This window comes from Fistularia commersonii, chromosome 27 (genome assembly GCF_037954325.1).
Source record: "Fistularia commersonii isolate RoL2024-O1a breed Wild chromosome 27, RoL_Fcom_v1.0, whole genome shotgun sequence".
Taxonomy (NCBI): domain Eukaryota; kingdom Metazoa; phylum Chordata; class Actinopteri; order Syngnathiformes; family Fistulariidae; genus Fistularia; species Fistularia commersonii.
The window spans coordinates 2,695,086-2,721,106 of NC_141310.1; the positions used below are offsets into that span (position 1 = coordinate 2,695,086).

At 45.2% G+C, this 26,021-nt stretch overlaps 3 protein-coding genes across 19 annotated transcripts in view; 1 reads left to right on the forward strand and 2 right to left on the reverse strand.

Annotated features, from left to right (window-relative positions):
- mical2a (microtubule associated monooxygenase, calponin and LIM domain containing 2a) overlaps window positions 1–1,590 on the reverse strand; it is a 37,604-nt gene extending 36,014 nt beyond the window's left edge. For 10 of the 13 annotated variants that reach the window (XM_086175342.1, XM_086175341.1, XM_086175343.1 and 7 more), the window contains exons 1-2: window positions 648–1,590; window positions 251–354 (exon numbers count right to left, since the gene is read on the reverse strand). The gene's annotated coding sequence lies outside the window, so the exon portion shown is untranslated. The remainder of the gene's footprint in view (window positions 1–250; window positions 355–647) is intronic. The other 3 variants (XM_086175336.1, XM_086175337.1, XM_086175338.1) reach the window with 3 other exon arrangements.
- Window positions 1,591–2,093: 503 nt separating this feature from the next.
- Window positions 2,094–5,001, forward strand: dkk3a (dickkopf WNT signaling pathway inhibitor 3a). Its single transcript, XM_086175349.1, has 7 exons — window positions 2,094–2,375; window positions 2,505–2,552; window positions 2,636–2,698; window positions 2,941–3,039; window positions 3,863–4,007; window positions 4,328–4,484; window positions 4,554–5,001. The coding sequence occupies exons 1-7, from the start codon at window positions 2,178–2,180 to the stop codon at window positions 4,639–4,641; spliced, it is 798 nt and encodes a 265-aa protein (XP_086031475.1). The 5' UTR covers window positions 2,094–2,177; the 3' UTR covers window positions 4,642–5,001.
- A 1,159-nt stretch (window positions 5,002–6,160) lies between these two features.
- usp47 (ubiquitin specific peptidase 47) lies at window positions 6,161–24,489 on the reverse strand. 5 transcript variants are annotated; one of them, XM_086174651.1, is made up of 29 exons: window positions 24,181–24,489; window positions 21,537–21,593; window positions 19,726–19,920; window positions 18,050–18,166; window positions 17,463–17,616; window positions 17,282–17,378; window positions 17,024–17,169; window positions 16,838–16,917; window positions 15,775–15,924; window positions 15,483–15,578; window positions 15,246–15,398; window positions 13,854–14,015; window positions 13,496–13,627; window positions 13,178–13,254; window positions 12,810–12,865; window positions 12,284–12,396; window positions 12,060–12,161; window positions 11,771–11,978; window positions 11,397–11,512; window positions 11,135–11,254; window positions 10,204–11,008; window positions 9,877–10,052; window positions 9,718–9,798; window positions 9,432–9,547; window positions 9,196–9,314; window positions 8,722–8,852; window positions 8,595–8,642; window positions 8,320–8,450; window positions 6,161–7,669 (listed from the first exon to the last, which is right to left on the reverse strand). In XM_086174651.1, exons 1-29 carry the CDS (start codon window positions 24,223–24,225, stop codon window positions 7,495–7,497), a joined length of 4,158 nt encoding a protein of 1,385 aa, XP_086030777.1. In that variant the 5' UTR covers window positions 24,226–24,489; the 3' UTR covers window positions 6,161–7,494. The 5 variants fall into 5 exon arrangements, with proteins under 5 accessions (XP_086030777.1, XP_086030776.1, XP_086030779.1 ...); XM_086174650.1 differs by having other exon boundaries at window positions 13,854–14,018; window positions 24,181–24,488; XM_086174653.1 differs by lacking the exon at window positions 24,181–24,489 and adding an exon at window positions 21,692–21,831 and having other exon boundaries at window positions 13,854–14,018.
- Window positions 24,490–26,021: the final 1,532 nt, after the last annotated feature.

Consider the following 26,021-nt stretch of genomic DNA (forward strand, 5'->3'; position numbering starts at 1 on the left):
GATGATGTGAAAACTTAGGATCTGTGTTTGGATGAAAACATGAACTTGTTTGAATATTAGATATTTAATACTAATAATAAAACTATCAGGGCTGGTTTCTCTGCATCATCATATTAGACACACAAACACACACACACACACACACACACACACACACACACACACACACACACACACACACACACACACACACCCGCCCTGTGGGATCCTTTCTGAATATTTTGACCCGCATTTAAAGTGGGGAACCAACCTTTCCGGCGTTACACCTCTGCAGAGGCGGTGCCCCACGCCACGAGTGGAGCAGGTGGAGTCACTTGAAACTTGATTCCACGGACTTTCCGGCACGACAGATGACTTGAGATTATAAACAAACAAACAAACAAAAAAACATACTGGTTTTTCGATTATTACCGACCAGCATGTTGACTCCTCTCCCTCGAACTCCGGCTTGGAAAGAATCACTGATCGGCGTGCTTTGTTTTTTTTTTTGTCTAAACGCGTCCAAGCAAAACCGACACTCAACACGTGGGGGGAGATTGGGTTTGCGCCCTATCGGACGGATCTGTGCGTATCCTCTCCGTTCAGACTTCAAAGTGATGAAAAAGTCCATCAATGATAAATGGAAAACACGCCCTCCCTCCCCTTACCTTACATGTCAGCCTGGTCCTCCTTTGCGGGCGTCTGAGCGCCGGGCGGCCGCTGCTGTCTCCTCCGGGAGTCCGCCGCCGCCTGGAGGGGCGGTGCTCGACTTCCGACACATCCCACACGCTTCGAGCTCCAGCGAGCGCTCCCTTCGCCCAGGGTAAACCCCGCCCCTCCGCCGATAAGGACTACTTCACCTCGGCGCACACCTGGATGGTCCAGGTGTATGGTATCGGTATGTTTCTTCAGGAAGTGGATCACTATATTTCACAAATCTATGTACACAAGAAATCTGTGTAGCTAGGGGAAAATATGTACATAGATACAAAAATGAGATATTCCTATAAAAGAGCATCACTAAAATACTTTCTGTGCTGATACACACTCAGCACCACTATAAATGGCCTTCAGAATCGGATGAATTTCATTTTGGAAAATATGTGTTTAAATAGTAGGGCGTATGTGTTTCTATTAGCATGTTTGTAGCGTATTTCAATTATACTCTTTATATAGCTGTCTGGTTTTTGCATCTATGCATGTTTTGTGTTTCCCCCTGCTAAACAGATTTGTTGAGTATATAGATTTGTTAAAAAGGAATAAAAATTAAAAAAAATGTATGTGTATGTGACACATTTGCCTCACATTCGGTGGATGAGGCTTCACATAGACTCTCGCCGAAATTGAGATCTCGCGATGATTTTTGGGAACTTCGTTCCCGGACTTTCACCGCTCATTGGGGACCACGTGACGTCACGAGTCGCCTTTGGACTCCCCACGCCGTGACACGCACGTGCGCAGCGCGCGGCCTAAAACCGAGACGAACCCCCGCAGCCCTCACTGCGAATGCAACAGCGTCCCCTGCTGGCCAGACAGAAGAACTGCAACGGGGAAAACCCGTCAATAACAAACATACGTTTATCATTTTCGTTATTTTCGTAAAATAAAAAAAAAAACAAGAGCACTTTTATCACGTTAATATATGATAAATAAAATGAAATAAATACAATAAGGTAAATTAAAATAAACACAATGAATAATGACGGGACTTTTTCAAACAATAACAATTACTACGATTAACAATAAAAACAACAAAAACAAGACTATCAATAAGAATAATAATGATAATAATAATAATAGTAAATACATGAATAAGGACTCTGCCCCCTTTTAAAATAGAGATGCTGGTTTAGTTGGTTCACATAGAATTTGATTGGAATATGATACAGATAGATAGATAGATAGATAGATAGATAGATAGATAGATAGATAGATAGATAGATAAGAGCAGAAAGTTCTGCTGACCCCAGCGCTCACCACTTCCCCGCCCGTCCTGTATTTAGATGACTGTACCTCCTCTTGTTTTGGATCGTCGGGCTGCGACCGAAAGAAGCCAATGAGCGTTCTCGTCAGTTCGATGAGTAGGTTGTAATAACCCGGTTATAACAGGGGGGCGCAGCGGCTGCAGCATCAGCAGTGGCGGCTGCGGCGGCGGCGTGACGCTGCAGCATCCATCCCGCCGCGCCCAGTGCACGACCATGGCGACGATGCGCGTCTCCTTGCTGCTGCTCCTGCGGCTGCTGTTGACCCTCACGACGACCTGCGATGCCATCCTCCCGGAGATAGTGAACTCGGGCATCCTCCTGGAGGACTACACCCCGCGGAAGGAGCTGGACAGCGCGACGGCGCGGGTGGAGCCGGAGGATCAGCTGCAGGCGGCTGACGCGTCCCACCAGGTGGGATCATGACTCTGCAAAAGTTCCTGTGAAAGGCTGAAGTAGAACACCGGGACTCCCCGGATGCATTTATTACCATTATCATTTATTACCTGTTTTACCAAACTAAAACAGTCTCTCATCTGTCAGGGGAGGAATGGCAGTGGTGGTGCAGAGCAGGTGGATGACACCGCCCAGGTAGACATCTGCACAAGAAAGAGCAGGAAAATGTCATTATTCTCTCTTTTCCGGGTAAAACAAAGGCCTTTTTCATCTCACAGGAGCCCGGCGTCATCGCCACGGCTACCCCTCACTCCACTGACCTGGGAAACAATATCGAAAGCGTAAGTGGTTTTTCCCAGTTGATAGCATGCTGAGATGTACAGTTTAAGCACGTGAAGCCAAATGTTGAATTCTTGCTTCAATAACTGTTAATGCTTTATATTTTAAATAAAGCTGAATGGTTATTCTGTGTCCTATACGAGTATAAACCAAGAGAAATGCGATAAGTAACCCCTTGTTGCGGAAAATTACATTATGCAATTTATCCAAACACATCGGGCCCCTGGTAAACTCTCCACGACAGTTCCAGGGCTGCGTCACCTCCGAAGACTGCGTGAGCGACAGCTTCTGCTCCCACGACACACAGAACTTCAGGTGTCTGCCCTGTAAAGCCACCGATGTGGTGAGTTTACATCTTTCAAAAACACACACACACACTCACATACACAGCTGGGATCATGCTTTGGATTGCAGTGCATGGAGCCCATGTGGAGTAATCGGAGCCTGTCACCGATTGACACGTCTTGGCACGGCGAGGTAAAAGTTAGGGGTGAGCCTACAGCCTCGGTCCCACGGCAACCAGATCAAAACCGCCCTCCCTGTCGACCATGTTGGAGATGAGAGACCTGCTCCAGGCGGGACGCAGTGGAAGCCACGCTTTATTTAAAAGTCATAGAATGACGCAACCTGTCGTAGCCTAAAACTGTAAAACAGTATATTCCAACACAAAAGATACTGTCTAATCTTAAGTGGTTAATTGCGTTAAGAACATTCATTCAGTGCTTAGAGTCGCAGGGGCCTATCAAAGGTGTCATTGGCCAATTTAGGATCCCTGATGAACTTCCTCCATGTTTTTGGGCTGTGGGAGGAAACCCATGCAGAAAAGGGAGAGAACGTAGAGACTTCAGACAGAAAGGCGGTCTGTCGGAATCCGACCAGAGACCCTCTTGCTGTGCGGCTGTGTCGCTGTGTTAAGATGAAAAATAGAACATTCTGTTTTTATCATTAGCTGGATCCCACCAGAAGGATTAGGATCCTTCTACCCAGATCTTCGTGATCCTCCTCTGTCCATGTCCAAACCATCTCGGTCTGACTCCATCTCTACATGTGCTGTCCCTCTGATGAACTCCCTCACATTCTTTAACAGAAGACAATTTATGCTTTATTATAGCAGTTCATATTAATTATTGTTGATTTTTTTTTTTTATCTGTGTTCCTCCCCCAAGTCCTGCGCTCAGGATGAGGAATGCTGTGGTGAGCAGCTGTGTGTTTGGGGTCAGTGCAGTCAAAATGCAACAAAAGGAGAGGCAGGTAGCACCTGTCAGTATCAGACAGACTGCAGCTCGGACCTCTGCTGCGCTTTCCATACAGGTGTGTGCCGTAAGGTGGAGAGTTTTACAGATGGCTTCGAGAAATCAAGTGCATGATGAAAATTGTCTGAAAAAAAAAACATTTTAATCATTTTCAAATATTCAAAAGAGAACCCTATGAGAAGACCGGAATGAAATAACCCAGTCAAATGATCATATTTTGTCAATTTTACTTTAATAATTTTGGTTCTTTCCGGAAATGGATGGGTTTCCAAAATCATAGGACAATTAGATGAATAAAAATCAGTGTGTGTGTGTGTTGTTTGCTAAGCCCTAATCCTCTGCACCACATCTCTGTTGTGTATGTGTGTGTGTATACAGCCCTGCTCTTCCCGGTCTGCTCTGCCAAGCCCATCGAGCGGGAGCGCTGTGTCAGCACAGCCAACCGCCTGATGGCGCTGTTATCCTGGGATGCCCAGGAGAAAGGGCCCAGGAAACACTGCCCCTGTGTCGGGGGTCTCCGCTGCCAGCACCTGGGGTGGGTACAGTCAGAACAACACTATGGATGATACTGATGAGACTATTCACTGAAATGTCCTCCCGACAGGCGAGGGTCCATGTGCCTCAAAGGAGAGGATTCCAGTGAAGAGGAGCTGGCGGACACACTGTACTCGGAGATAGACTACGTCCTTTAAACGACGATAACTTAACCTTGATAACTAAATGGAGGAAGGGTCTCTACCAGGCCCGGTGGTCTGCAGACTTCCCGCACTATAGCTTTGGCTCCTTAGATGATATAACGCAACACGAAGAGCATGAGACGTGTCTGACAAGAGTTATGGAGGGAATACTGATATGTCGATAATGCACACATGCCATAATCATGCAATTCTTAGATTGAGCTGTTACAAACTTTCCTCTGAGATGAATGTGAACTGAAGCTATCCATCACCGGCTTTATCGCCGCCATTCCTGTGACCTCCTTTTGTTCAAGGCGCGACACAGAAGCATCCCTTTGCACTGAAGGAGCGTACGAGCAATAAAAACCAGTGTCACTAAATACGTCTGGTGTCCAGGTGATCCGCGCCGATCGCTCTCGAAGTCAGCGGGTAAAAGTTCTAGAGAAGATGGGATTAATCTGTCAGGCTGAGCTGTTCTCTGTGACCCCTGACTGGGCTCACATACCTGGAGATAAACCTGGTTTCCTCTGGAGATGGAGAATTGCTCTGACGCCTAAACAGATGGAACACCAACCCAATGCTACATTGCCAAGCTCTGCTACGACGTTGTACTTCCTCTCCAGTTAGTAAAATGGATATCTATTGATTTGGATGTGCGCTATGCACTTTGGATGGGAGCTGATTTTTTTCTTAAATCAGTCCAGAAAATGACACACCTTCTCTTTGATGTTATCTAGAAACATACATTCACCCTCTCTAATGCACCTCCTGCATGTTTTTGGACCGTGTGTGGAAACCGGTGGTAACCCACAAAAACACGAGAGAACATGGAGACTCCACAGAGAAAGTCGAAAATCAAACCAGGGACCTCATTGGTGTGAGGCATAAGTGTTTGCCACTACTCCACATCTTGAAAGTATGACTAGTAATTAGCCTGATATTATTAAAAGTAATACAAGTACTCAATGCGGAAAGTGTCTCTCCTAAGAATAATGATACAGTGGCAGGCGTGAAGCACAAAGGTGAAGAAGCTGAGGTGTGTATGTGAAATCACACTCTTCAGTTTGACCTACAAGCAGGATTTGGACACTTGTGCATTAGTTATTAACTCAAGAGTTCATAGTCGCTTTCATTTGGTCACAACAAAAATGCAGTAAACTGTTTTGATAGACAACAATGGCAAAAAATCAGATCCTTAATAAGAACAGGGAAGAATAACGTAAATACTACCTTTAGAAGTGTTATTATTAATATTCGGGGAGCCTTTTAAATTGTCTCTAAAGCTACTGCCTACATTTGCAACAGACAAGATGCATGCAAATATATAAATTGAATGATTAAATACAATGTGCGCTGAGTGTTGAAAGTAAAATTGTTTTACAGCTAAATTAGGAAGTTTCAGAACGATTACGGCTTCTACGACCTGCAGACCTTAGTTGCTCACATTCTAATTTAAAAAAGAACTCTTGAAGCAAAAAAAACAAAACAAAAAATGCCGCAGACATTTGAATATAGAATGACAGAAAACTTCAGATTATGAAAAAAAGCCTTTTTAATTAATTTCTAAAATCATCAACTATTTTTCACACAGGATTTGAATTTCAAAGAAATAAACATCAACAAAAAATGATTTTTTTTTTGTCATATTGGCATTTCTACAGTGAATAGCTGGTGGCAGCATCAAAAGCCCAGGGGGTGGAGGGGCAGTGGGGGACGGGGGGTGGGTGTGACGCTGAGCTCAAGTCCTCAGTGGATTGCCCAGGCAGGCCGGGAGGACCAGTGGGCCTTCGACACCCCCTGGTGTCAGTCTATCAAGCAGCAGCGGGTAGAAACACCAAAATACCTCATGCTCTCAGCCAAAATCCCCAGAGAGCTCCCTCCCATCAGTACAACACACACACACACACACACACACACACACACACACACACACACACACACACACACACACACACACACACACACAACTGTGGATGACACTGGAGATGTACAGCCAGGTCACACGGTGCAAATGAAAAAAAAAAGACGACAAAGAAATCCTCTTTCTAAACTGAACATGGATACAGACAGTTGTTTGTCCCTGGAGAAACGGACTGGACATCCACATCTGGAGCCGTGCAGAGATTTACATCAGCAAAAGAGGGGATGCTCTCAGCGGCCTCTGCTCAGTTCCGTCCGGCGGGGACCTGCAACATGCGCGCCACTAAGCCCCGGAGAAGCCCCTCTGAAGCACAGAAGCAGCAGTCAGGTAGTCATGTGACTCTGGCTGCGTCAGCGGAGAAGGAGGGACCCCGACCTAGAATTTCTCAATTGTTGCTTTTTGACATTAAAAACCCCCAAACCAAAGACTGCTGGCCTGAATGGATTCGATCGGGTGAGGCCGGGGGGGGGGGCTGTGGCTTCATAGCATTTCTCTTCATGAGTGGTATTCAGGAGTTGTGAGCGTGCGGACTTATAAGATGATCATTTAACACCGTGACGAAAAAATGGGAGATACAGTGACGAGGAGCGAGGGAAGAGACGGTTGTGACCGGTGACGTAAACGGGATGGATGTTTGAGTCCTCGCATCTCTCCCCTCCAGCTCTGGAGCTTCACGTACAGTTGATTTGTCTCGACAGTGTTGAATCTCTTTTTTTTTCTCCCCAGAATTGGACACCGTTTGAAATTCCCTTTGACCTTTTACAGTACGATACACTTGGAGTGCCTGGGGAGGGCTGAGAGTGGAGGATGGGGGAAGGGGCCGCTTCGGCCTCACAGCACTGCTGGGGTTTTCAAGTTGAGGTTCGGGCCGGACACCCGGACGGAGACCCAGTTGACGGGGCTGCTGCGCCACAGGCGTCCGAAGCAGGGGACGGGGCCCCTCGGACTCAGTCCTGCCCCGGGTCCTTGGCGGGGCCGCCGTCCAGGTAGATTTTGAGGGCCTTCTCCTTCCGCGGCGAGTAGCTGACGCGGTGTCCCGTCTTGAGGAGGCGGCTGCTCTCCTTTTTCATCAGCTCATTGCGCTCGTCCTCGGAAAGCTCCATGGGTTCCTCCACGCTGTCCCTGCGCGGGAACACGTCAAGAGAACGCACGGTTGGGATTTGCAAAGACGGGCACGAAGCTCAGCTCAGTCGCACTCTGTATGCTTTGCATGCAAGTGGACAAAACAGTACCTGCTGACAACTCAGCTCAATTCCTTAACTTAGAGACGTTTTGTTGCACAACCCGACCCTATCAGCACGTGACTTCACTCACTCACTACAACCGTGAAAACCAGTGGGCGAAGATTTGCCCTCCTTTTCCAGGTTAGCTTGAAATCAATGCACAGATCAAATGAGTATCCGGAAACAGGACAAATAGCTGCAGGTAAAAGTAAAAAGGCAGTGTGGATATCACTGAAATAAAACAGATGGAGAAAGTGAAAAGAATCTTGGTGAAACGAGTAAGCAAAGAAATATGAAGAATGTCACTGAATTGTCTGAATCCCCATATTCTACAACATATGACAATAAAAATCTTGAATCCTCAGATGTCAGATGGACCAGTCTACATTTACAGAAAAATGAGAGCCGAACTCTGATTCCTAGCTTGGGCTAGGCCTGATTCCGAGGCCACAAGAACACCGTGAGATAGGAAACCTTGCGCATACTTAGAAAAATATCCTCGACTGTTTTTCCTGCATCTGTGAGGCAGAGGAAGACTTTTCTTTTCACCTGTAGAAGATGACCGCTCCGTCGTCGCAGATGTACAGAGGCCACACGTTCAAGGTGGACACCTTGGGGTTCCAGTCCAGATCCTGGTGGATCTCCAACACGGAGATGTCACAGGGAAACGTCCCTCGACCCTGCAGGCGGCAAACAAGGGTTTCCGGTGGATATGTTTGTTTATCACACACTCATTTACAGGTAAAAGTGAATTAGAGTGTGTTAAACTGACACTGTCGGAATGCTGGCTCTGAGCAGCAGCAGTGACGGTGTGTTGCACATACCTTCGCAAACTCCAGGTTCTCCAAGGGGATGTCGCTGATTTCACTGAGCTAAAAAAAAAAAAAAAAGGTTTAAATATCTGAGCTCATGTGATCCTCCATGCCAGTTTTCAAAAAATGTCAAACGTACCTTCTCCTTGAGTTCCTCCACGCTGCTGTTCTCCAGAATGACCTCCTGGAAGGGCCCCAGCTTCATCGTGGCTGGGTTCCACCTCCGGGTGAGAACAGCCAGCTGGGACATGGACTTCATCTTCTCCGGTTCTAGGTTGGAGAGAATGAAAATCATTTTTACCGACCAGATAACCTGATCAGGTCATAGTGGCCGGACTGGTCTGATTTGTGTGGAACAATTTCAAAACAATTAGCAAATATTATTATTCAAAGGTTACAAGATAGTTTAAAAACATTTTATTTATCCCTATGATGCAGATTTAAATCATTGGGTAGAACAATTAACTTAGTTTGCAGAAAAGGTGCTTTTTAGGAGCTTTTAGAGACTATGATGTAAATGCATTTATTTTAAGATTCCAGGTTACAATAGTCCTGATTGTTATCAAATGCCGTTCAGTTTTGCAGGACTCCCATGTGTTTCATATATGTTTACCGTCGAGAACTTCCAGGAAGACCTCCCAGTTGGAGGAGATGCTGATGTTCTCCTCGTACACGTGGTAGTCCAGGAACACCGTGCCTGGGTTTTTCCACGTCTTTTTCCTGAGACGCACCCTGTGACAAAAAACAAACAAACAACAAAACACATGCAAATAACTGTTGTGCGTCAGCCCGCTAGCTGTCAGTCAGGGTTCAAGGACTGTGTCGTGTCACGTGTGAGCGAGAGGTGACCTGTCGATGCCGAGGTCGAGCTTGCACTGGTCTTTCAGTTGAGGGAGCAGCTCCTCTTTCGACTGTCTGACAGTCATACCCTTGGCAAACACAGTGTCCACCAGGAACTTACAGGGCTGACACACACACACACACACACACACACACACACACACACACACACACACACACACACACACACACACACACACACACACACACAACAGCATATCTGATTACACTGCACAGTTCTCAACCCCTGTACTGTCGTTCTTGGAGAGCAAAAGAAAACCCGTTGCATTCTTACCTCCGGTTCATTTATGAGCAGCTGGTACACCTTCACTCTGTACTCCCCCTTCTTCAGCGCTCTCCCGAGTCGAATAGTTATCTGGGGAAAGTTGGGGAACGTAAGCGGTGTGATTCAGTCGCGACGGCCGGTTTACAAGGTCTCGCTCGGAATCCTGACCTTGTTGTCGTCGGAGAACGACGACAGCGTCTCGTTCAGCCGCACGCTCTCGAATTCCTGGTTGTTGGCGTACACCCGGAACACCTTGAACTGGGTGGAGGTGACTCCCACGTAGGGCTCCAGGTTCTGCTTGAAGGCTGCTAATGTTATCCTCTTGTCCACGTGAACCACCAGGCCTGAGGGGGATCCAGAGAAGATCGGGTTCACATCGTGAAAGACCTTTAGTTTGGTTTGCGCTCCGTGAACGAATGACAGAAGGGTCAATAAGAGGTTTATTACAGGAAGTCTGAGACCCAAAGCTGGGAATTATCATCAGAGGGTTCCTACATTTCTGTGTATTGCAGTAGGAGTCTTCCTGGGAGCAGTGCTCAGCTCTAAAATACAGGTACTGGAACTCCGCCTTGCTCTTCCCGTTGTCGTCGTACTCGCTGTCCGTCCCGGAGTCCTCCTCGGCCGTGTCCCACGTCTCTTTCTTCCCCTCATGGGCCTTAGAGCGCCGGCTGCTCGTGATGCTGTGCGAGTCCAATCCGTTGGCCAGCTGGATGGGGCCGCTGTCGGCGTTGCACAGCGTGTCGCTGCTGTGGCTAGAGCTCAGGATGTCGCTGTCCACCGAGCTGGTGCTTCGGTCGTTGTTCACCTCGGAGTCGGAGCGCTCCTCGCAGGCCAGGTGATTATCGGTCTCCGACGAGGCGGCGCCCCGGCACCCGACGGCAGCCCCGATCCGATTTTCTAAATCTCGGTTGTCTGCGGCTGTGCAAAGGGAAGAGTTCGAGTCGCCGTCCTGGGTCGGGGATTCAATATGTTCAAAGTCGCTGGCATCAGAGCTTTTCTGGCTGTCGCTGGTGCTGGAACCTTGCTGCCGCCGCTGCTGCCGCTGCAGGGACAGGTTCTTCAACTTCTCCGTGCTCTCCTCCAGGATGGCCTCCACTGATTTCCTGTTCTCTTTCGAGGGCACATCAGATTCTCCTCCTGCTTTTTGGCAATTAGTTCTGTTTGCCAAAGTCCCGGGAGACTGCTCAGGCAGTAAGACCAAAAGTCGGATTGTATTCCCGTGACGGTCCAACAGTTTCCACAACAGCGAGTCAGTGAACATGACTTGAAGATCAGCCGAGTCTGAGCTCTCGACATAAATCTAATAATAACAATGTAAATCGGGAGACATAAAGAAAATACAAATCAAACTTAAGACTGTTCAAAAGCATTGAGATAATTTTCAAATAGTTTCAAAGTCATAATCCCAGAAAAACAGTATATGGACCTTGTTACTCCTGAAGAAACCCTCCGCTTTCAGTGTTTTGTTTGGAACATAGAGGAGCCGGAGGTCGTTGTAGCAGCGCTCCAGCACCACGCGCATGGTATCTGCACACAACCCCGTCGCCTGCGAAGGAACACATACGTACGCCTCAGCATAGCAACGGAAAAATGCCTTCTTGCCCGGGACGCAATTAGAGTGACGTATCTGTGTTCAAAAAAGGTTTGTGGCTGGGGGGGACGGGTAGAGAGACGGGTCAGGGGAGAACCTGCGCGATGAGCTGCTTGAATTCAGTGATGGTCTGGTTCAGGTACGCCCGAACACTGATTGGAGGGGCAATGGTCTCGGTCTTCAGATCCACGACATGGACCTTCACCATCACCTCTGCAGAGAAGCGGGAAAAAAGCAAACACAAGTTTAAATAAGCTAAAATAAGGATAAACACACACACGTATATATATATATACGCATACAGAATCAAACATACACATATATATATACACACAAATGCACACATATAAATGTATATATGAATATCTCTGTATACACACACACACACACACACACACACACACACACACACACACACACACACACACACAGTGTGCTGAGCAATTCAGACTGCCTCAGACCTGCACTGACCTCCAGGTTTGTAAGGCAGAAATGTTTGCTCTGGCCTGCGTGTCTCCAGCAGCAGGTCAAACATATATGTGGACTTGACCCCCCCCAGCAGCAGGCCCATCGGCGTGTCCTCCTCCCCCTCGTATGACCGCTCCAGGTACTCATGGAACTCATCGTACTTCACCAAACGACAGCAGTCCAGGGGAACCAACCCATCCAGCTCCATGAGCTGAAATAGAAGACAAACATAGCATGCTTCATCCCGCCTCCTGTCTCATTAGCTTCTCTCCCCGTAGATAAGGCAACCAACCTTGTAGGCCATGTCGGTCGCTTCTCTGAGGTTTTTGTCCTTGTGCACTTCTAATTTGCTCTCCATCATCATCTTCACTGGATGCATGCAAAAAAGCTTTATCTGATGATGAAAAAAAACAAAACAAAAACGAAAGGTTGACAAATTAAAGAGGAGGCAATGCATCACCCGAACCTCTTCCTGGTCGGGCAGTGGATCTTGGATCCAGTGTTGGGATCATGTACCTTGCAAGTGTTACGTTCGATTTCCCTCTGTCTTTTTTCCTGCTCTTCAGACTCCTTCTCCTTCTGGACCAAACCCTTTATGTGCTCTGGGAAATCTTCAGCAGCTAAATACTCTGTGCAGAAATTAGATTTATCAACAGCCATCACAGAAAAAATATCCAAATCTTAATTGTGCCCAAGAGCATCTTGGTTCTGTTCTCAAATTGAAAAAAAAAATTGCAAAAACGCTCCCCTGATGTAACTCAAAACAAATCCTCAGTAAAGAACAGCCAGCTCGTCCTGATGATATCCTGACCCCTGTGCCTCAGACATGAGGTATGAGAAGAATTTCTTCCTGCTTCCTCCAGAAAAGCTGGTCTAGCCTTAAAAAAAAGGGCTTAAGAATACCTGTGCTGACTCCGGAACCGAGAATGTTCTTTAACAAACTGCTAGATATTGGTTTGACAACATCATCTGGGTCACTGACAGTCCAGCTACTGTCTTTTTAGCATTAAAAGTTGCAGATTCAAATGAATCAGTTGCTTACTTGCATTTCTTGAGGAATCTTTCAGCCTATAGATCAGCATATATGCATTTGTAGAGCTGACAGAAGAGAAAGACAGGTGTCAGTGAATGCATCGGTATATACAGTGCCATCTTCTCAGCCCCAGCATTTAATTCCTCATCACAACGATGCTCCATGGAGCTTGCCCGTGCTCGACATTTTGTCAGATAATATCTACATCCTAGCCAGGATCCTCTCTTAACTGGACATCGCTGTAATGGGGCCGCCCCCAGTGTCAGGAGCGACTTTGGCTCAAATCACACAAATCTTTTCCAAAATGATACAGTATATTATGTCTCTTGTGTAATGTGTTTCAGACCACGGCAGAGACAATAGAGGACATAACTGACCTTGCAAAGGCACTGGAATAATAGCCTCTGCTCCCTGAGGACCCCCCATATGTCTTCCTGATGTCATCCTGGGTGATCTGTCCAACAAACCATGGAGGGGTATGGTCAGTGATTCAACAGGCACCACTGTGCTGATAATGAGTGTGTGAAACGGACTCAGGGAGTGTTAGTCTGAGTCATTCACATATCACAAAAGGGCTGACTCAGGAGCAGCTGGAGCTTGGAGATAACCGGCTCAAGATTAGATGCGTTGCTCCGAAATGGCCTGATGCGTCACCCCTTCTGATATTTAACTGTGACCTGGACCTGATAACTAACCTTACTGACGTGCTGGTCGTTGAAACTGTACCACTGGCCATCGCTGAAGGATTTGATGCAGGCGTAGTAATGGCCGCCCGCCGCACTGCCCGAATGGACCATGACGGAGAACAGTTCAAAGGTCAGCAAACTCTAATGGTCGGACAGAGGAAAACTTCAGTCAAACCCAAACGTGTCCTCATCCCTGTCCCAAAGCCTGTTGCGCAAAGCTTCCGCCAGGACAGGTTTCACAGAAGTCTCATCAAATGAAAAATATTAACCAAATGTCCGATTAATACGTTTCTCCAATTTCTCGTGGACATGTAGGGCATTTGCAGCGGTCAAGCACGGCCCTTAAGTGACTGACGCGAGCGCTTACTTTTGGCTTCAGCACCCTCTCGGCGCTGTTGCTGCTGCTGCTATCCAGGCAGATGCCCTCGTCCACACAGTCATCAGTGGAAAAATCATTGCTCATCTGGTCGCTGTGGCAACTGCCTTCGTTCTCTGCACCGCTGTCGGTGCAGCTTTCTGTCTGGGGTGACTTCTGGGGGAGAAAACAGAACATTTTAAACCGGGCTGGACGATACGATTAACAATTCCAGCGCTGTATGAAAAAGTGTTATCAAAACTATATACTTTTTCTATGTGATATATCGGTTAGAAATAATCTGCAAAGACAGCGATGGTTCCTTTTAGTTGCTAGATGAGATAATGTGCTTTCACAAACTATTATGTGTTTAAATTAAACGTTTGTTTACTTTTATCAGTTAGATAAACAGGCTGCTCTGAACAAATTCAAACTCTCTATCTCTCCCTCTCTTTCCCATTGCATTCTCTTCACTAGCAGGCCAACAAGATTTCTGACAGCTATGGACAAGATCTATGATTTACCGTTCGCATAAATCAAAACTTGAACAGTAATGGACCGAATGCTAGGATTACATTTCATTTCAGAGTTTTGGCCGGTTGGAGTTGTTATTTGTAGCAAATAAAAGGACCGCAAAGCTTGTTTTGGCACGTGGGCCAATGAAAATTATCATTCCGATTAAAAAGATTGCGAGTGTGTGCGCAGTAAAAGGCATTGCTGGCCGACGCAGATGAAGATCAGTTTCGCTGTCAATCATGATCTCACGCCATCTGGACTCGAGAACAAGGAAGCCTGGAGTGTGGACAGTGATATCCCATCGAATGCTAGCGCTAAAATGTCAGTGGAAGACAGGCGCTTAGCATAGCCAAATAGCAGAATAAAGAAGTTATTCCTTGGCTGGCTTCTGCACAGGTTAGCCGGTTGTTCATGACAACGGACCAGTGCTTATTACCCTCAGCCCTTATCATCTCATCATTTCTTGGCAGACAAGTTTATGAGAGATACCAGAGAAACATTTATTTCGTTTAAATAAAAAAGGAGGTCATGACATGGGTCCAAAGACCTGCTTAATTGAGAAAACACACATCCACATAAAATCTGGATGTTCCTTATTGTGGGTGCAATAAATCTCTTGTCTGAGGGACAAGAAATATTTAATCTACCAAACCAGCTGGATGACAGAACAAACACAGTCCAAAGTTATTTGCAAGTCAGGATGCTATGACAGATATGATCGTAATCAAAAACAAGAAAAAAAAAACAAATATCACTTCTGTGAATAAAAAAATGAATGAATGTTTTTGAAGGCGTTCTCATACATGAGATGTCAGTATTTATTAAGATTTCAACACTTTGGAGACACAAAAATGAATAAAACGTGAGGCTAGTGCTTGCTGCTCTCACCTCATCCTCTACGTCGATGAACGGACTCATGTCCAGCTCCTCGGGGAACGTCATGCGGTCATTGAGCTTGATGCGGTGCATGGTGGTGTAGTCGAAATCGAATCGCTTAAGCTGCAACGTCAGCAGGTAGGGGAAATGCAGGAACCTCAGGCCCTGTGCAAGGAAACGTTCGTAAGACAGGAAGTGGCTCGGATGCCGAAAACTATTCCTGCGGGCACATCTCGGTTCTCTCCTCACCTTCCGGGCGTCGCATTTCTTTTTGCAGCGCTCGCAGAAGTACTGGTTGGGCCCATCCAGGGTTTCTGGTTGGATGAATGCCTGCAAAGCCTCCTCCTTAGGTGGCGGTATAAAAACAGAAGTTCGAGGTGTGAGCAGCACAATGGCCTTTGATATTTGAAATGTGAATTCGGAGTAGGGCACATATACAGATTCAGACGTGAACTAAATCACAAAATAGATCAGTAGAATTAGCAATCACATAGCGAGTCAACCCCTTAGTTGGTGCCTTTGCTTCTGGTTTGGAACTCACCACGCTGCCATAGGCTTGGCTCGCCCCGAAGGGCCTGATCACGAGAGGGATGTCCAGGTAAGTGTCAATCCTCCAGCTCTCATAGCCGCACTCCAGACAACGGACGTAGTCCTTGAGCTTCCCCTGGTACAGCTGGTTGATCAGGTCAGCCTGGGGACAGGGAGGCACAATAGAGTCAGCCTCTCTCCAGCAGCTTTTCACACGTCACGATAACGCGTTTGCTTTCGGCTTCAGAATGTTCTCCCCGCCACGTTCTCTTGCAACACAATGCCTCAGTATGCATTCGCAGCTGTGGGACGCTGCCTTCGAGCAGGGGCTATGAGGAAAAAAATTTACTTTTATAGACCGGGTGTTTGGTCTCAGGCGAGAACGTGCCTTCTTATTACACAAACCAGTGAGGGTTAAGGTCAACTCAGTGAGCTTTTTAAAGTCATTGAGCTCACCTCATAAGACAAAATATTTTAAAGCTGTAACTAACACTTACATTATCGCATTGCTATGTGAGATACTTTTATATTTGTTACTACTTATTGTGATTACCTTTAAAAACCCATAGTGATTTGTTGCTGTGCTTTAACATTGACGTATTAACATACATTCAAAATCACAACATGATCTGTATTTGAAAAGTGAGAACATCAAACAGACGCAGCATCGGCCTCGAGGCGCAGAGTTTAACTCCAGTCAGAGGACAGACGTACGGGTATTTTAAACGGTTCTATTACTGCATTTACTTGTCAAACTATGTATAATTTCTAGTGGTGAAATATTATTTGTTTTCTTTTTTGGCGTTATCACGGGTTTATTTTGTTCAAATTCGGAGCTCACGAGGACCCCATGGCTGTGCAAATGCACACAGGAATAAGTGTTTGTTGTTTCTGACTAACTCCTGAGATAAGAGACAGCTCCCCCTTGGGCGTGCTCTCCCAATACAGTCTTTCCCACACTGGGCCTTTTGTTGTGACTGTTTGGAGGGCGGGAGGGGGGAGGGGGGGGGGGGGGCATAAGACTGGCAGCTGATTTTTTTTTCCTGCCGACACCAAAGTTGTCATTTTTTCCTCACCTGCTCCGTCTGCTTCCACTTTTGCTCCAGGGCGTCGAACATAACCCTGCACAGTTCCTGTATGTCATGCTGTTGCCAAGCTAAATAAGAGAGAGAGGGAAGTGTGAGTGCAGATGTATGGCACGCTTGCTGAGGACGCATGTGAAGTGCGTCAGGGCTCGAATCAGAGCCAAGCACAAGTCGCACCCTCGCTGCTGTCCCAGCCGAAGCTCCGCGTCACGTCGGTGGTCTCGATGGCCCGTTTCTTGCTCGTCTGCAGGAGAACAAACAGCCTCTGCAGCTGGTAGGGGATGCTGGTGACCGGGTCTTCCTCGGACTCTTCGAACTCCCAGCTTCGTTCGTACGGCAGTGATTAAAACCAAAATCAAAACCAAGAAAAAAAATAAAAGTTAGAATCACTCCAAATGTGGAATAACCAGTGACTCAGCAGAAAACATTCCTTACTTATAGAGTGCATTTCTGAACTCCGGGGTCATAAACAGTGTTTGTAAGAGACTGTTCAGATAGCAGGTCATTGCTTGGTTGACCAGGCCCACATAGCCTAAAGGATAGAAAATAGACAACACTTCAGGTGGCGGGCTCGTCACGCTCCAAAAAATTCCTTCACGCTCGGCCCCAAACTCACCCGTCTCCGACTTGCTGAGGATGGATGAGTAGGAGTATGACGGGCTGCTGTAGTCCCCGCTGCAGCTTGCTGCGTTGTCTCTTGGAAGGGGTCCAATGAAGCGCTCCTGGGAACTATCATCGAGTCCGCTGCTGTCGGCCGTCGCCGATTCATCCTGCATGCACGGCATCGACAAGAGCAGCCTTTGTATGATATACTATCCTATAGTGTATAACTGTTATCTGCCTTTTTTTTCCATTTTATTCTAACATCAATCAAATTTCACTGTCCACATCCGAACATAGATGACTATCTTTTGAAAATCTTTCTGTTTTGTTTTTTTTGTTGTTTCTTTAACAGTAGTGCATAGTTCTTACTCCCTTGCAAATTCCAATGTGATCCCCCTGAATGTCTTCTAAATCATTAGACATTGTCCTGGATGTATTTTCTAAAAACAAGTGAGCAATGTCCCAAAAAAGCAGCAAGAAACCACCTAAATCACAAAGCACACGAATAAATGTGGAATACAGTAGTCTTCATTATAACGGGGCACATCTGACAGAATGTAACTGACACAAATCGAGAATCCCTGCATCTCCACCACTCACCGATACAATTTGGGGTTGCTCTCCATCTTTGTCTGTGAGCTGGAGGAAATTCCTCTTCCCGCCAGGCTCAAACGCAGAATCCGAGAGGGACATGTCACTGCTGCGGTCCAGTGGCGCCTTGGGACACGAAGGGGGAGCAAAAACCCGAGTTAGGTTTTCCTGCATTACCATCACGGGGATAATGCAAACAAAGACACTGTGGCAGAGTTGCTTTCTTGCCGGATCAACTCACAAGACTCAGATCCCCCCCGAAATCATTTTCAGTAAATTCTTTGTATTGACGCGTACGGGGAAAATAACTCGCAGCCAACATGTGAACCACACTACGTAGCAAGATGTTCTTTCTCCTGGGGAGGCGGTGGATGAGCAGGCAGTGAGCTGCAGTGGAAACATACAGTAGCTTAATCCACTGACCTACTCAGAGAGATAACAACAGGCACAGCACCTGGGCTTTGGCCTGGGTCAGCAGCGGGATTAGCTCGGGCCTGTTTAAGGAACCAGGATAGGACGTTCACAAACCCCACCACCCCGCGATGATCAACCAATCTTCCTTTTTATTGGGTTCAGAACTAAATGAATGATAGTTTTCGCATATCAAATGTAACTACCAGACTCACTTAGGTCATGAAAACAACAGCTTCTCAGTTCTCATTGCTGTTTGCCCTACTTGCGGAAGATCATTTTGACATCGTCTTACTCTGAGAGAGTCGACTGGATTTCAATTTAAAGTCTTGTCATTGAGCCTTTAAGAACAAGTTCAATAGGCAATCTCAAACAATATTTCAAAAAGAACAATCAAGCTAAGCAGTTTCTGAGGGCCTCTCATGCCGCGTGCACACAGACGTTCCTCCTGGCTCTGGAGATGTCAATCAAAAAATGAGCGCTTTCACTGTATTGACATATACTTTCAGCTGACACCATGGAAACTGCACGTACCTGTATCTGTCAGCAGCTGTAGGTGTGTCTAAAGACATCATAATATGTTTTGGACTGAATGTTCACAAGGTTGGATCATCAAAACTGCATCCAAAACTGCACGGGGTTTTGTGTTATTATCGGTTATCTACTACAGAGCTTCAAGGTGAGTTTGTGGCACGGACTGAGTCTCTTGCTTTCCAGTGATCTGAAAAAGGAGTGCCTCTTTCAAGTTTTCAGGCCTGAACATTAGGAAACCACGGATTGTCAAGCCCATGTTTCAAAATCACATTAAAGCTAATAATAAGTCCTTTGTTCTGTCATGCCTACTTGTTGTCATTCATGCCCCGCTTCTCATGCAATAGAAACCTTTATGGCCAAATACGTTTATCAGTTGACCACCTTAAAGCACATTTTCAGACCATATTTCAGAGAAAATCAAAATATTGATCCTTTACGTAACTTTTTTTTTTTTTCCCCTGCACAACATCCGATTGGCTGTTGGCAGAATGCAGCTTACAAGGCAAATATTGGCTAATGCTGACATATAGCCAATGTACTTGTGCCTCCCCGGTGTGCACTGCATAATGGGTAAATAATGTAATGATGGCTTCCGGATGGTAGTTTCTATACAGCACCGCTATAAACCCCTAAGGGTAAAAAGGTATCTGGAGTCAGATTACACCCATCCTTAGTTTAGCTAACTTTTAAAATACATCAGGAAAACAAAGACAACAGAGCAGATGAATTAATTCCCGAACCATGTCCGATGTGTTCCCCCAGACAAGTTCGAAGGTGCCATTCACGTATCCTGTTTTATGAGCAACATCTTCGTAAAATTTGGAGAGGGTGGTAGACGCAGGCAGGTTTAGGGTCAGCCGCTCATTGATCGTCTTTGCGCTGGTGATGTCCTGAATAATGCACAACACTCTGGGCTCCTCGGCTGCATTCTGGATCTGCGATAAAAAGAACCATTTGGAGAAGATGAGCGAGCTGCACAGACTTTGTTTCCATTCTGTGTGTTCCGAGCTCCGTGTGCTAAAGGACAAAGCTAAGCATTAGCAGCCACAGGTAGAGCATTTGCAACAACTGAACAAATACAAACCAAGCCTGTCAGGAGGATGAATTATGTGAGATAAGATCATCCTTCATTAGTCCCATGACAGAAAAATTACATTGTGCAGAACATCACATCACGGTGCGGGACTGATAGGATCTATTGGTTAGAAACTGACATTTCTGGAAAAACGTGCAGCAGAAAAGAAGATATCCACGACACAGACCGGTGTAAAGACTGAAAGCCTGATACAAACTGTTATCTCGTTGAGGCTTCTATATTCTTTGTGTTCTTGGCTATGACCTTACAAGTCAACAATTCAGGCTATCTTGATAGATTTTTTTTACAATAGATCTGGGTGCCATGTTTGACTGTTTGTATCAGCAGTACAATACTATCAGTCTGACACTTTATTGGAATTTGCCACTGTTTTATTTATTCATTTTTTTAATGTTTGTTGCTATTGTTGTGCTTTTGCATAAAGGGGCTTTTGTATAGGTTTCCTGTGGGTTATTCCTCTATTGAGGCTACACAGAGTGCAAAAGTAGGTTAATGTCACCATGTAACATGGACTTTTCTCACTACAGTGAGATAGTGCCAGAAAATGAATACTTTTTAAAAGGGTAAAAATACATGAAGCAGTATAAAGTATAAAGAATATTTCTTCTGTGAACTGCAACGTAATGCTTGCACCTGGTAAAACGCTACAGCAATTGTTTCAGGCATGCAATGGAGTGATGGAAAAATGTCATATCATAAGGTAGATTAAGTCCTTTGTACCCGATGATCTGGCACATCAACCAGTACCGTGAAGTTAAACCGATATTTGAGATTCTTTTATAAACAGGAAAAAGGGTTTGCAGAGAAACACTGTTATATTTATAAAAAAGAAACTATAGCAAGAGACAGAAGTTGATGCTGATACATACTGGAATGAAAGAAACTCATATAGCGGGGCCATGCAGGAGCTGATCTCCCTCAGTGCACATGCAGCTCACTTTGTGTTCTCTCTGTGATTTGACAGGAGCTTTGTAAGAAATTTCAAAAGACTTTATGTAATCAACTTGCAAAAGGTTCCTATGGGGACGGAGAGTGTCAAAAAACACCAAGCCACCTCATTACATAAATCCCCACTGACTGAAATAATCATCAACAAAACCGTAAAAAACAATAAGAAGTTGAATCATTGTTGTGAACTGAAACTTATGAGGGGGAGGGGGCTGTAAATCATTGATAGACACTCATAAAAATCACACTGCTTGTTTGAGATAATAATAATGATGTTAATTCTGTGGTTCTGTGGCTGAATTCACTTCCATTCACAGTGATGTATTTAGGTAGCTCTGTACATTTTATAGATATGAACTAATAAACTACTACTTGTGAAGACGAGCTGTGCCTGAAGAGCGTCCCAGACATATCCATGGACCGATGGTTGTCACAATAATTCCTCATGCAGCCAACACCATGCTTTATTGTTTTCACTCCTTCACGACACACAGCAGGCATGGCTACCTGAGAGAGCCTCTTCATCTCATCAAAAATACTTTGCCTGCAACTCCAAAACACACCCTAATAATAGTAGGAATAGAAAGCAACAATTACATTTCAAAACATGTCTTAAAAACAGATTATGTTAGCATGATGTTGACAGAGGGATATGAACTTACTGTGATTTGATTGGAAAGTTAAGCCTTTTGTCACACAGCAATTACAGGAATATAATCTGATTTTTAACACGGTGCAACATCTGTAACATTTGCCATCTCAGAAATATGAGACTGACGTGTCCCAATGAAAGAAGCTGCAGCTGACAACACACAAGTGTATTATGAGATTAAAGGTTATTTTTACCACGGGTATAATCACACACAGTGCAGACAAAAAACAACAGGTACCGATGCTATTAAAAACCAGGATCACAACACAGGTGTTCCTCAGGATGGGGTCAATAAAGACCAACTTTTGATCCCACAGACTTCTCAGACACTGCAACGACACTGATGCAGTGAGCTGGTGTGAGAATCTGTCAATGTAAATCAACAATGACACATAACTCACCTAAGAAAGACTAGCAGCAGCTGCTGAAATTGGGGAGAAAATATATACGTATATATATATACATATATATATATATATATGAAAAAATAAAACCATCATCCCGGGATTGCCATAGTTTGCTGCTGCACTCGATTGCCGCTACACAAAACTTAAGGAACAGGTACTCATGCCAGCTTGGCAAGAGAAGACAGAAGGACGCAAATCCCAATGCAACAATTATAATTCATTCAGAATTTTTAATCTTATGTAGTGTCTTATTAATATATTACAATCGGACTGTAGCATTTAAGCTAATGTCGCAATCGTCTCACAATGACATTAACGTTGTCATGTAATTCACACTCTGCATTGGATACTGATTCTAATTTTTTGAATGTTAATCGATTTTTTTTCCACCTGCCACAGATAGTTACAGTTGTTGTGCACAGTTAAGTTGGGCCCTGATTATCTGATGTGTTTTGGGAGTAAAACTGAAGAATTAGAGCTATTAATGAAGAAGTTAATGTCAAAACTAAGTTTTGAATGTCAGAGGCAGAAATCAAAACAGGGGTGTACGATGACAAACTTACACCAATATTGAACATTTTCATGAACTGAATATAAAAAGCTCAGAGCCCCTTCTGCCGTGGCATTCTGGGTTGACGGATGGGTGATGTTGTTTGTTCTACTTGATAAAAATATATTTAAAAAGAAAAAGAAAAATCCCATGCAGACATCACCGCTCTGGTTGCTGAGCGATGCTTGTGTTTCCATCGACTAAGAGCCAAATATTAATGACTGATTTATAGACAACATATTAGTTTTGAAGCTGGGTGTTTCCACGAGTCACTCGAAATCGAAATGATATCATTGCTGCACCACCGACTCCTTCGTCCCCCCCTTGGCACTTTTTCAACGGCTGACGTCGCTCTCCTGACGTATGACGCAGCCGGTGACGTCACTGCAGGCAAAATGCATATTGGGATTCCGGATTATTGGAAGCCACCCTTCAGTCACACGTAGGTGGAACAAAACACACAGACATGGCTGCCAGAATGCCAATGGTATCTTCCGAATCAGTTAATGTGAGAAAGTCAAGAGTTCAAATGAATGTCAACAAACAAATAAGTGGTCGATCTCATCCGCTCTGCAAACTGCGAACGCTTATGACATCGTAAATAAGTAACAGCGGACGCTGAGGCTAAAGTAACTGTTATTTAAGTTAGAAATAGTGCACGGCAACGTAGGCTAACCAAGGACCATGATATGCGAATAGAAACGACCGATCACCGCGTCGGCGGACTTAGTGAGATGTCAGACTTCACTGGGTTGATATTTTTAATCCAGACACGAAGGGCGTCCGGCGTACTATTTATGAAAGCGCTATGTTGTAAAGACGCGCACACTCACACGTCGAATCGACTTTAAATTAGGAAACGATCGTGCACGTCGGGTTTCGCGGTAGCATGTTGTACATTATAATCCACGGGAGCCGTTCAAAGCACCCCGCAAACATACCTATAGTCTGCATATTTAGTAAGAGAGGATTAGGGTTAATCGTTACATCGACGCCATCCAGGTCAACCAATGTAGCTGTCAGCCGTTTGGTTTGATAACTTCCGGCCACAGAGACGAAAAAGTTAGCTTGTTAAGAGCTGTTGCTATCAATCACATATAAAGCTGACAAATTAGCAAGACAAATAGCACTACCACCGTTACTAGCTTACTTCCAAGTTGGCTAACTAGTATTGACAAATGTCATTTTGGGGGTGGGGGGCATACAGTAATGTCAGCCGTGGAAGTTTGAAGTGGTCTTGGAGGCAATTCGCGGGGTGAATATTTAACTGAAGATTCTTCTAAAACCGGGTGACTTTGTGTTAAACCAGCTCACTTTGAGAGGAATGTTGTAAAACTAGCCGCTAACCGACGTTAGCAATGTCGCTAACGTTAGTTAGCCATGTCATGATAGGCCATCCAAGTCATGTTTAGCTAAATGTTAGCCGCCGAGAGTTAGCCTCCGTGTGATACGCCGAGTAAACATCTAAATGTGGGGCGAAACTTTTGACGCCGTCAATGAGCGGCGTCTGTCGGCGTGACAGCGGTTCTTCGATCACCTTACCTCTTTGGATACGAACTGGTTCTCTTCGCTAGGCACCATTTCCATTTGTGCGACAGTTTAGACAAGCCTCAATCCGGACAAGGATGTCAGCGAAAAAACTTTGCCGTGACGAGCACGGACATGGTTTCGCGTCCGGTTCGTTTCTGACTTTGGATTGTTTTGACGACGAGACCGCACTTGTCCCAAACTTGCAGTGCTTATCAAAGTGGCGATCGCCAACACACTCAGTTACACTCCCCAAGCACAAAGTGTCCTGCTATAAATGGAGAAAAATGGCCGGTGTGTTACTCCGCGAGACTTCACTCGGGGAGCTTTGGCGTCACATTCCATCCAGACAGGCGTGCGTGATGTGTGCGGCCAGTGACGTAGGTTTGGGTCTGAGCCTCCCTTTCATTATTATTATTATCATCATCATCATCATTATTATTATGATCATTTGTTTTTAGCGGGGTTTGGAACGATCACGATATTTCAGATCGTTGATATCACGCTTGAATGAACACACCTATCCTACCAAGTGTTTGCCAAACCCACAGGTTGACATATTTTCCAAAGGACTAAGGCTTGAAATACTGCACAGGCCATCCAAGCCCCCAAGGAAATGTCATACATTCATCGTCCCTGGTTACATTAAAACAGTTCGATGTTTAAACAGTTAGATGGACTCTTAAAAAAAAAAAAAAGGCAGCGTGGCCTCTCCGGCCCTTGAGCTCATCTCTTCTCCGTTTTTCAATCAAGGGTGGGAAGTGCTTGCCACTCCACTGTTTTTAATAATGATGAGCTTTTATTTCTTATTTCAAACTCCGCAGCAGATGATTACAGCAACGCTCTCAAGCAAACAAACCGCTAAGCATGAAACGCGGGGCCTTTACAACAGTCCCCTCCTGCAGGTTTCCATGTTCTCTGCGGGTTTGTTTTAGGCTTATTTTAGACAGTCTGGATTTTCTCCCACATTCCTGGCTAATTCAGGTGGAATCAAGACTCAAGACTGAATACTTCTTTGATGAATCAGAGTCTAAACACGATGTGATTTGGGGAGAGGTGGGGTGGGATGGGGGGGCCAAAACATAAAACCAGCTTTAGCATGGAGTCGTTGCTCAGTTCTGCAATAGCACCTGTGCGGCAGGGAACACTGCAAATCAGGGGCCTTCGGAGGGGAAAGCTGAGCAAGTAAAGGCCGTATTTGTGTCACTTATGAAAATGGATGAATAGTCTTCGGTTAAAAAAAAAATCCCACTTTTATAAAATGAAAATAATGCAAATGACTTACTACCCGTTTCCCGTGTACTGGGTATGTGGAGAAATACTATACAGTCATCCTTGCCTAATTCCAGTGCCTCTACCGTAATGTCATTTGGAGTCAGATAACATTATTATTAGCCCAAAAATATCTGGCTGGCTCACCTGGTCTGAGGTGAGCAAGTAAACGAGTCCTTAAATGCAATATTTTGTTGGGACCACTGGTCACCGGGAAGCTATTTGACTTTAATTGAAATAAAAAAGAGGAAACAATAAAGAAAAAAAAACCTGTCGGAGCTGAAATTGCGTCATTGGAGTTAAAAATATTATCCACAATGTGAATTGCTGGTTATTTTATCACCTGGACTCAACTGCTCGCTAGTCAAAAAAAAGCTTGTTTTTAGAAAAACATGTTGCCAACAATGAGCTTCGGGCGCCCTCTTCTGGACAAACGATGGTACAGCAGAATTTGTTAATTACCTCAAGCATCCTTTAGTTCTGCAATTTTATTTTAGTTTTTTATTTATAATTATGTTTTTTTTTTTGGTGCGTGGCTATTTGAATTTATGATCGGCAACAAAATTTGGCTATTTCGCCCGGGT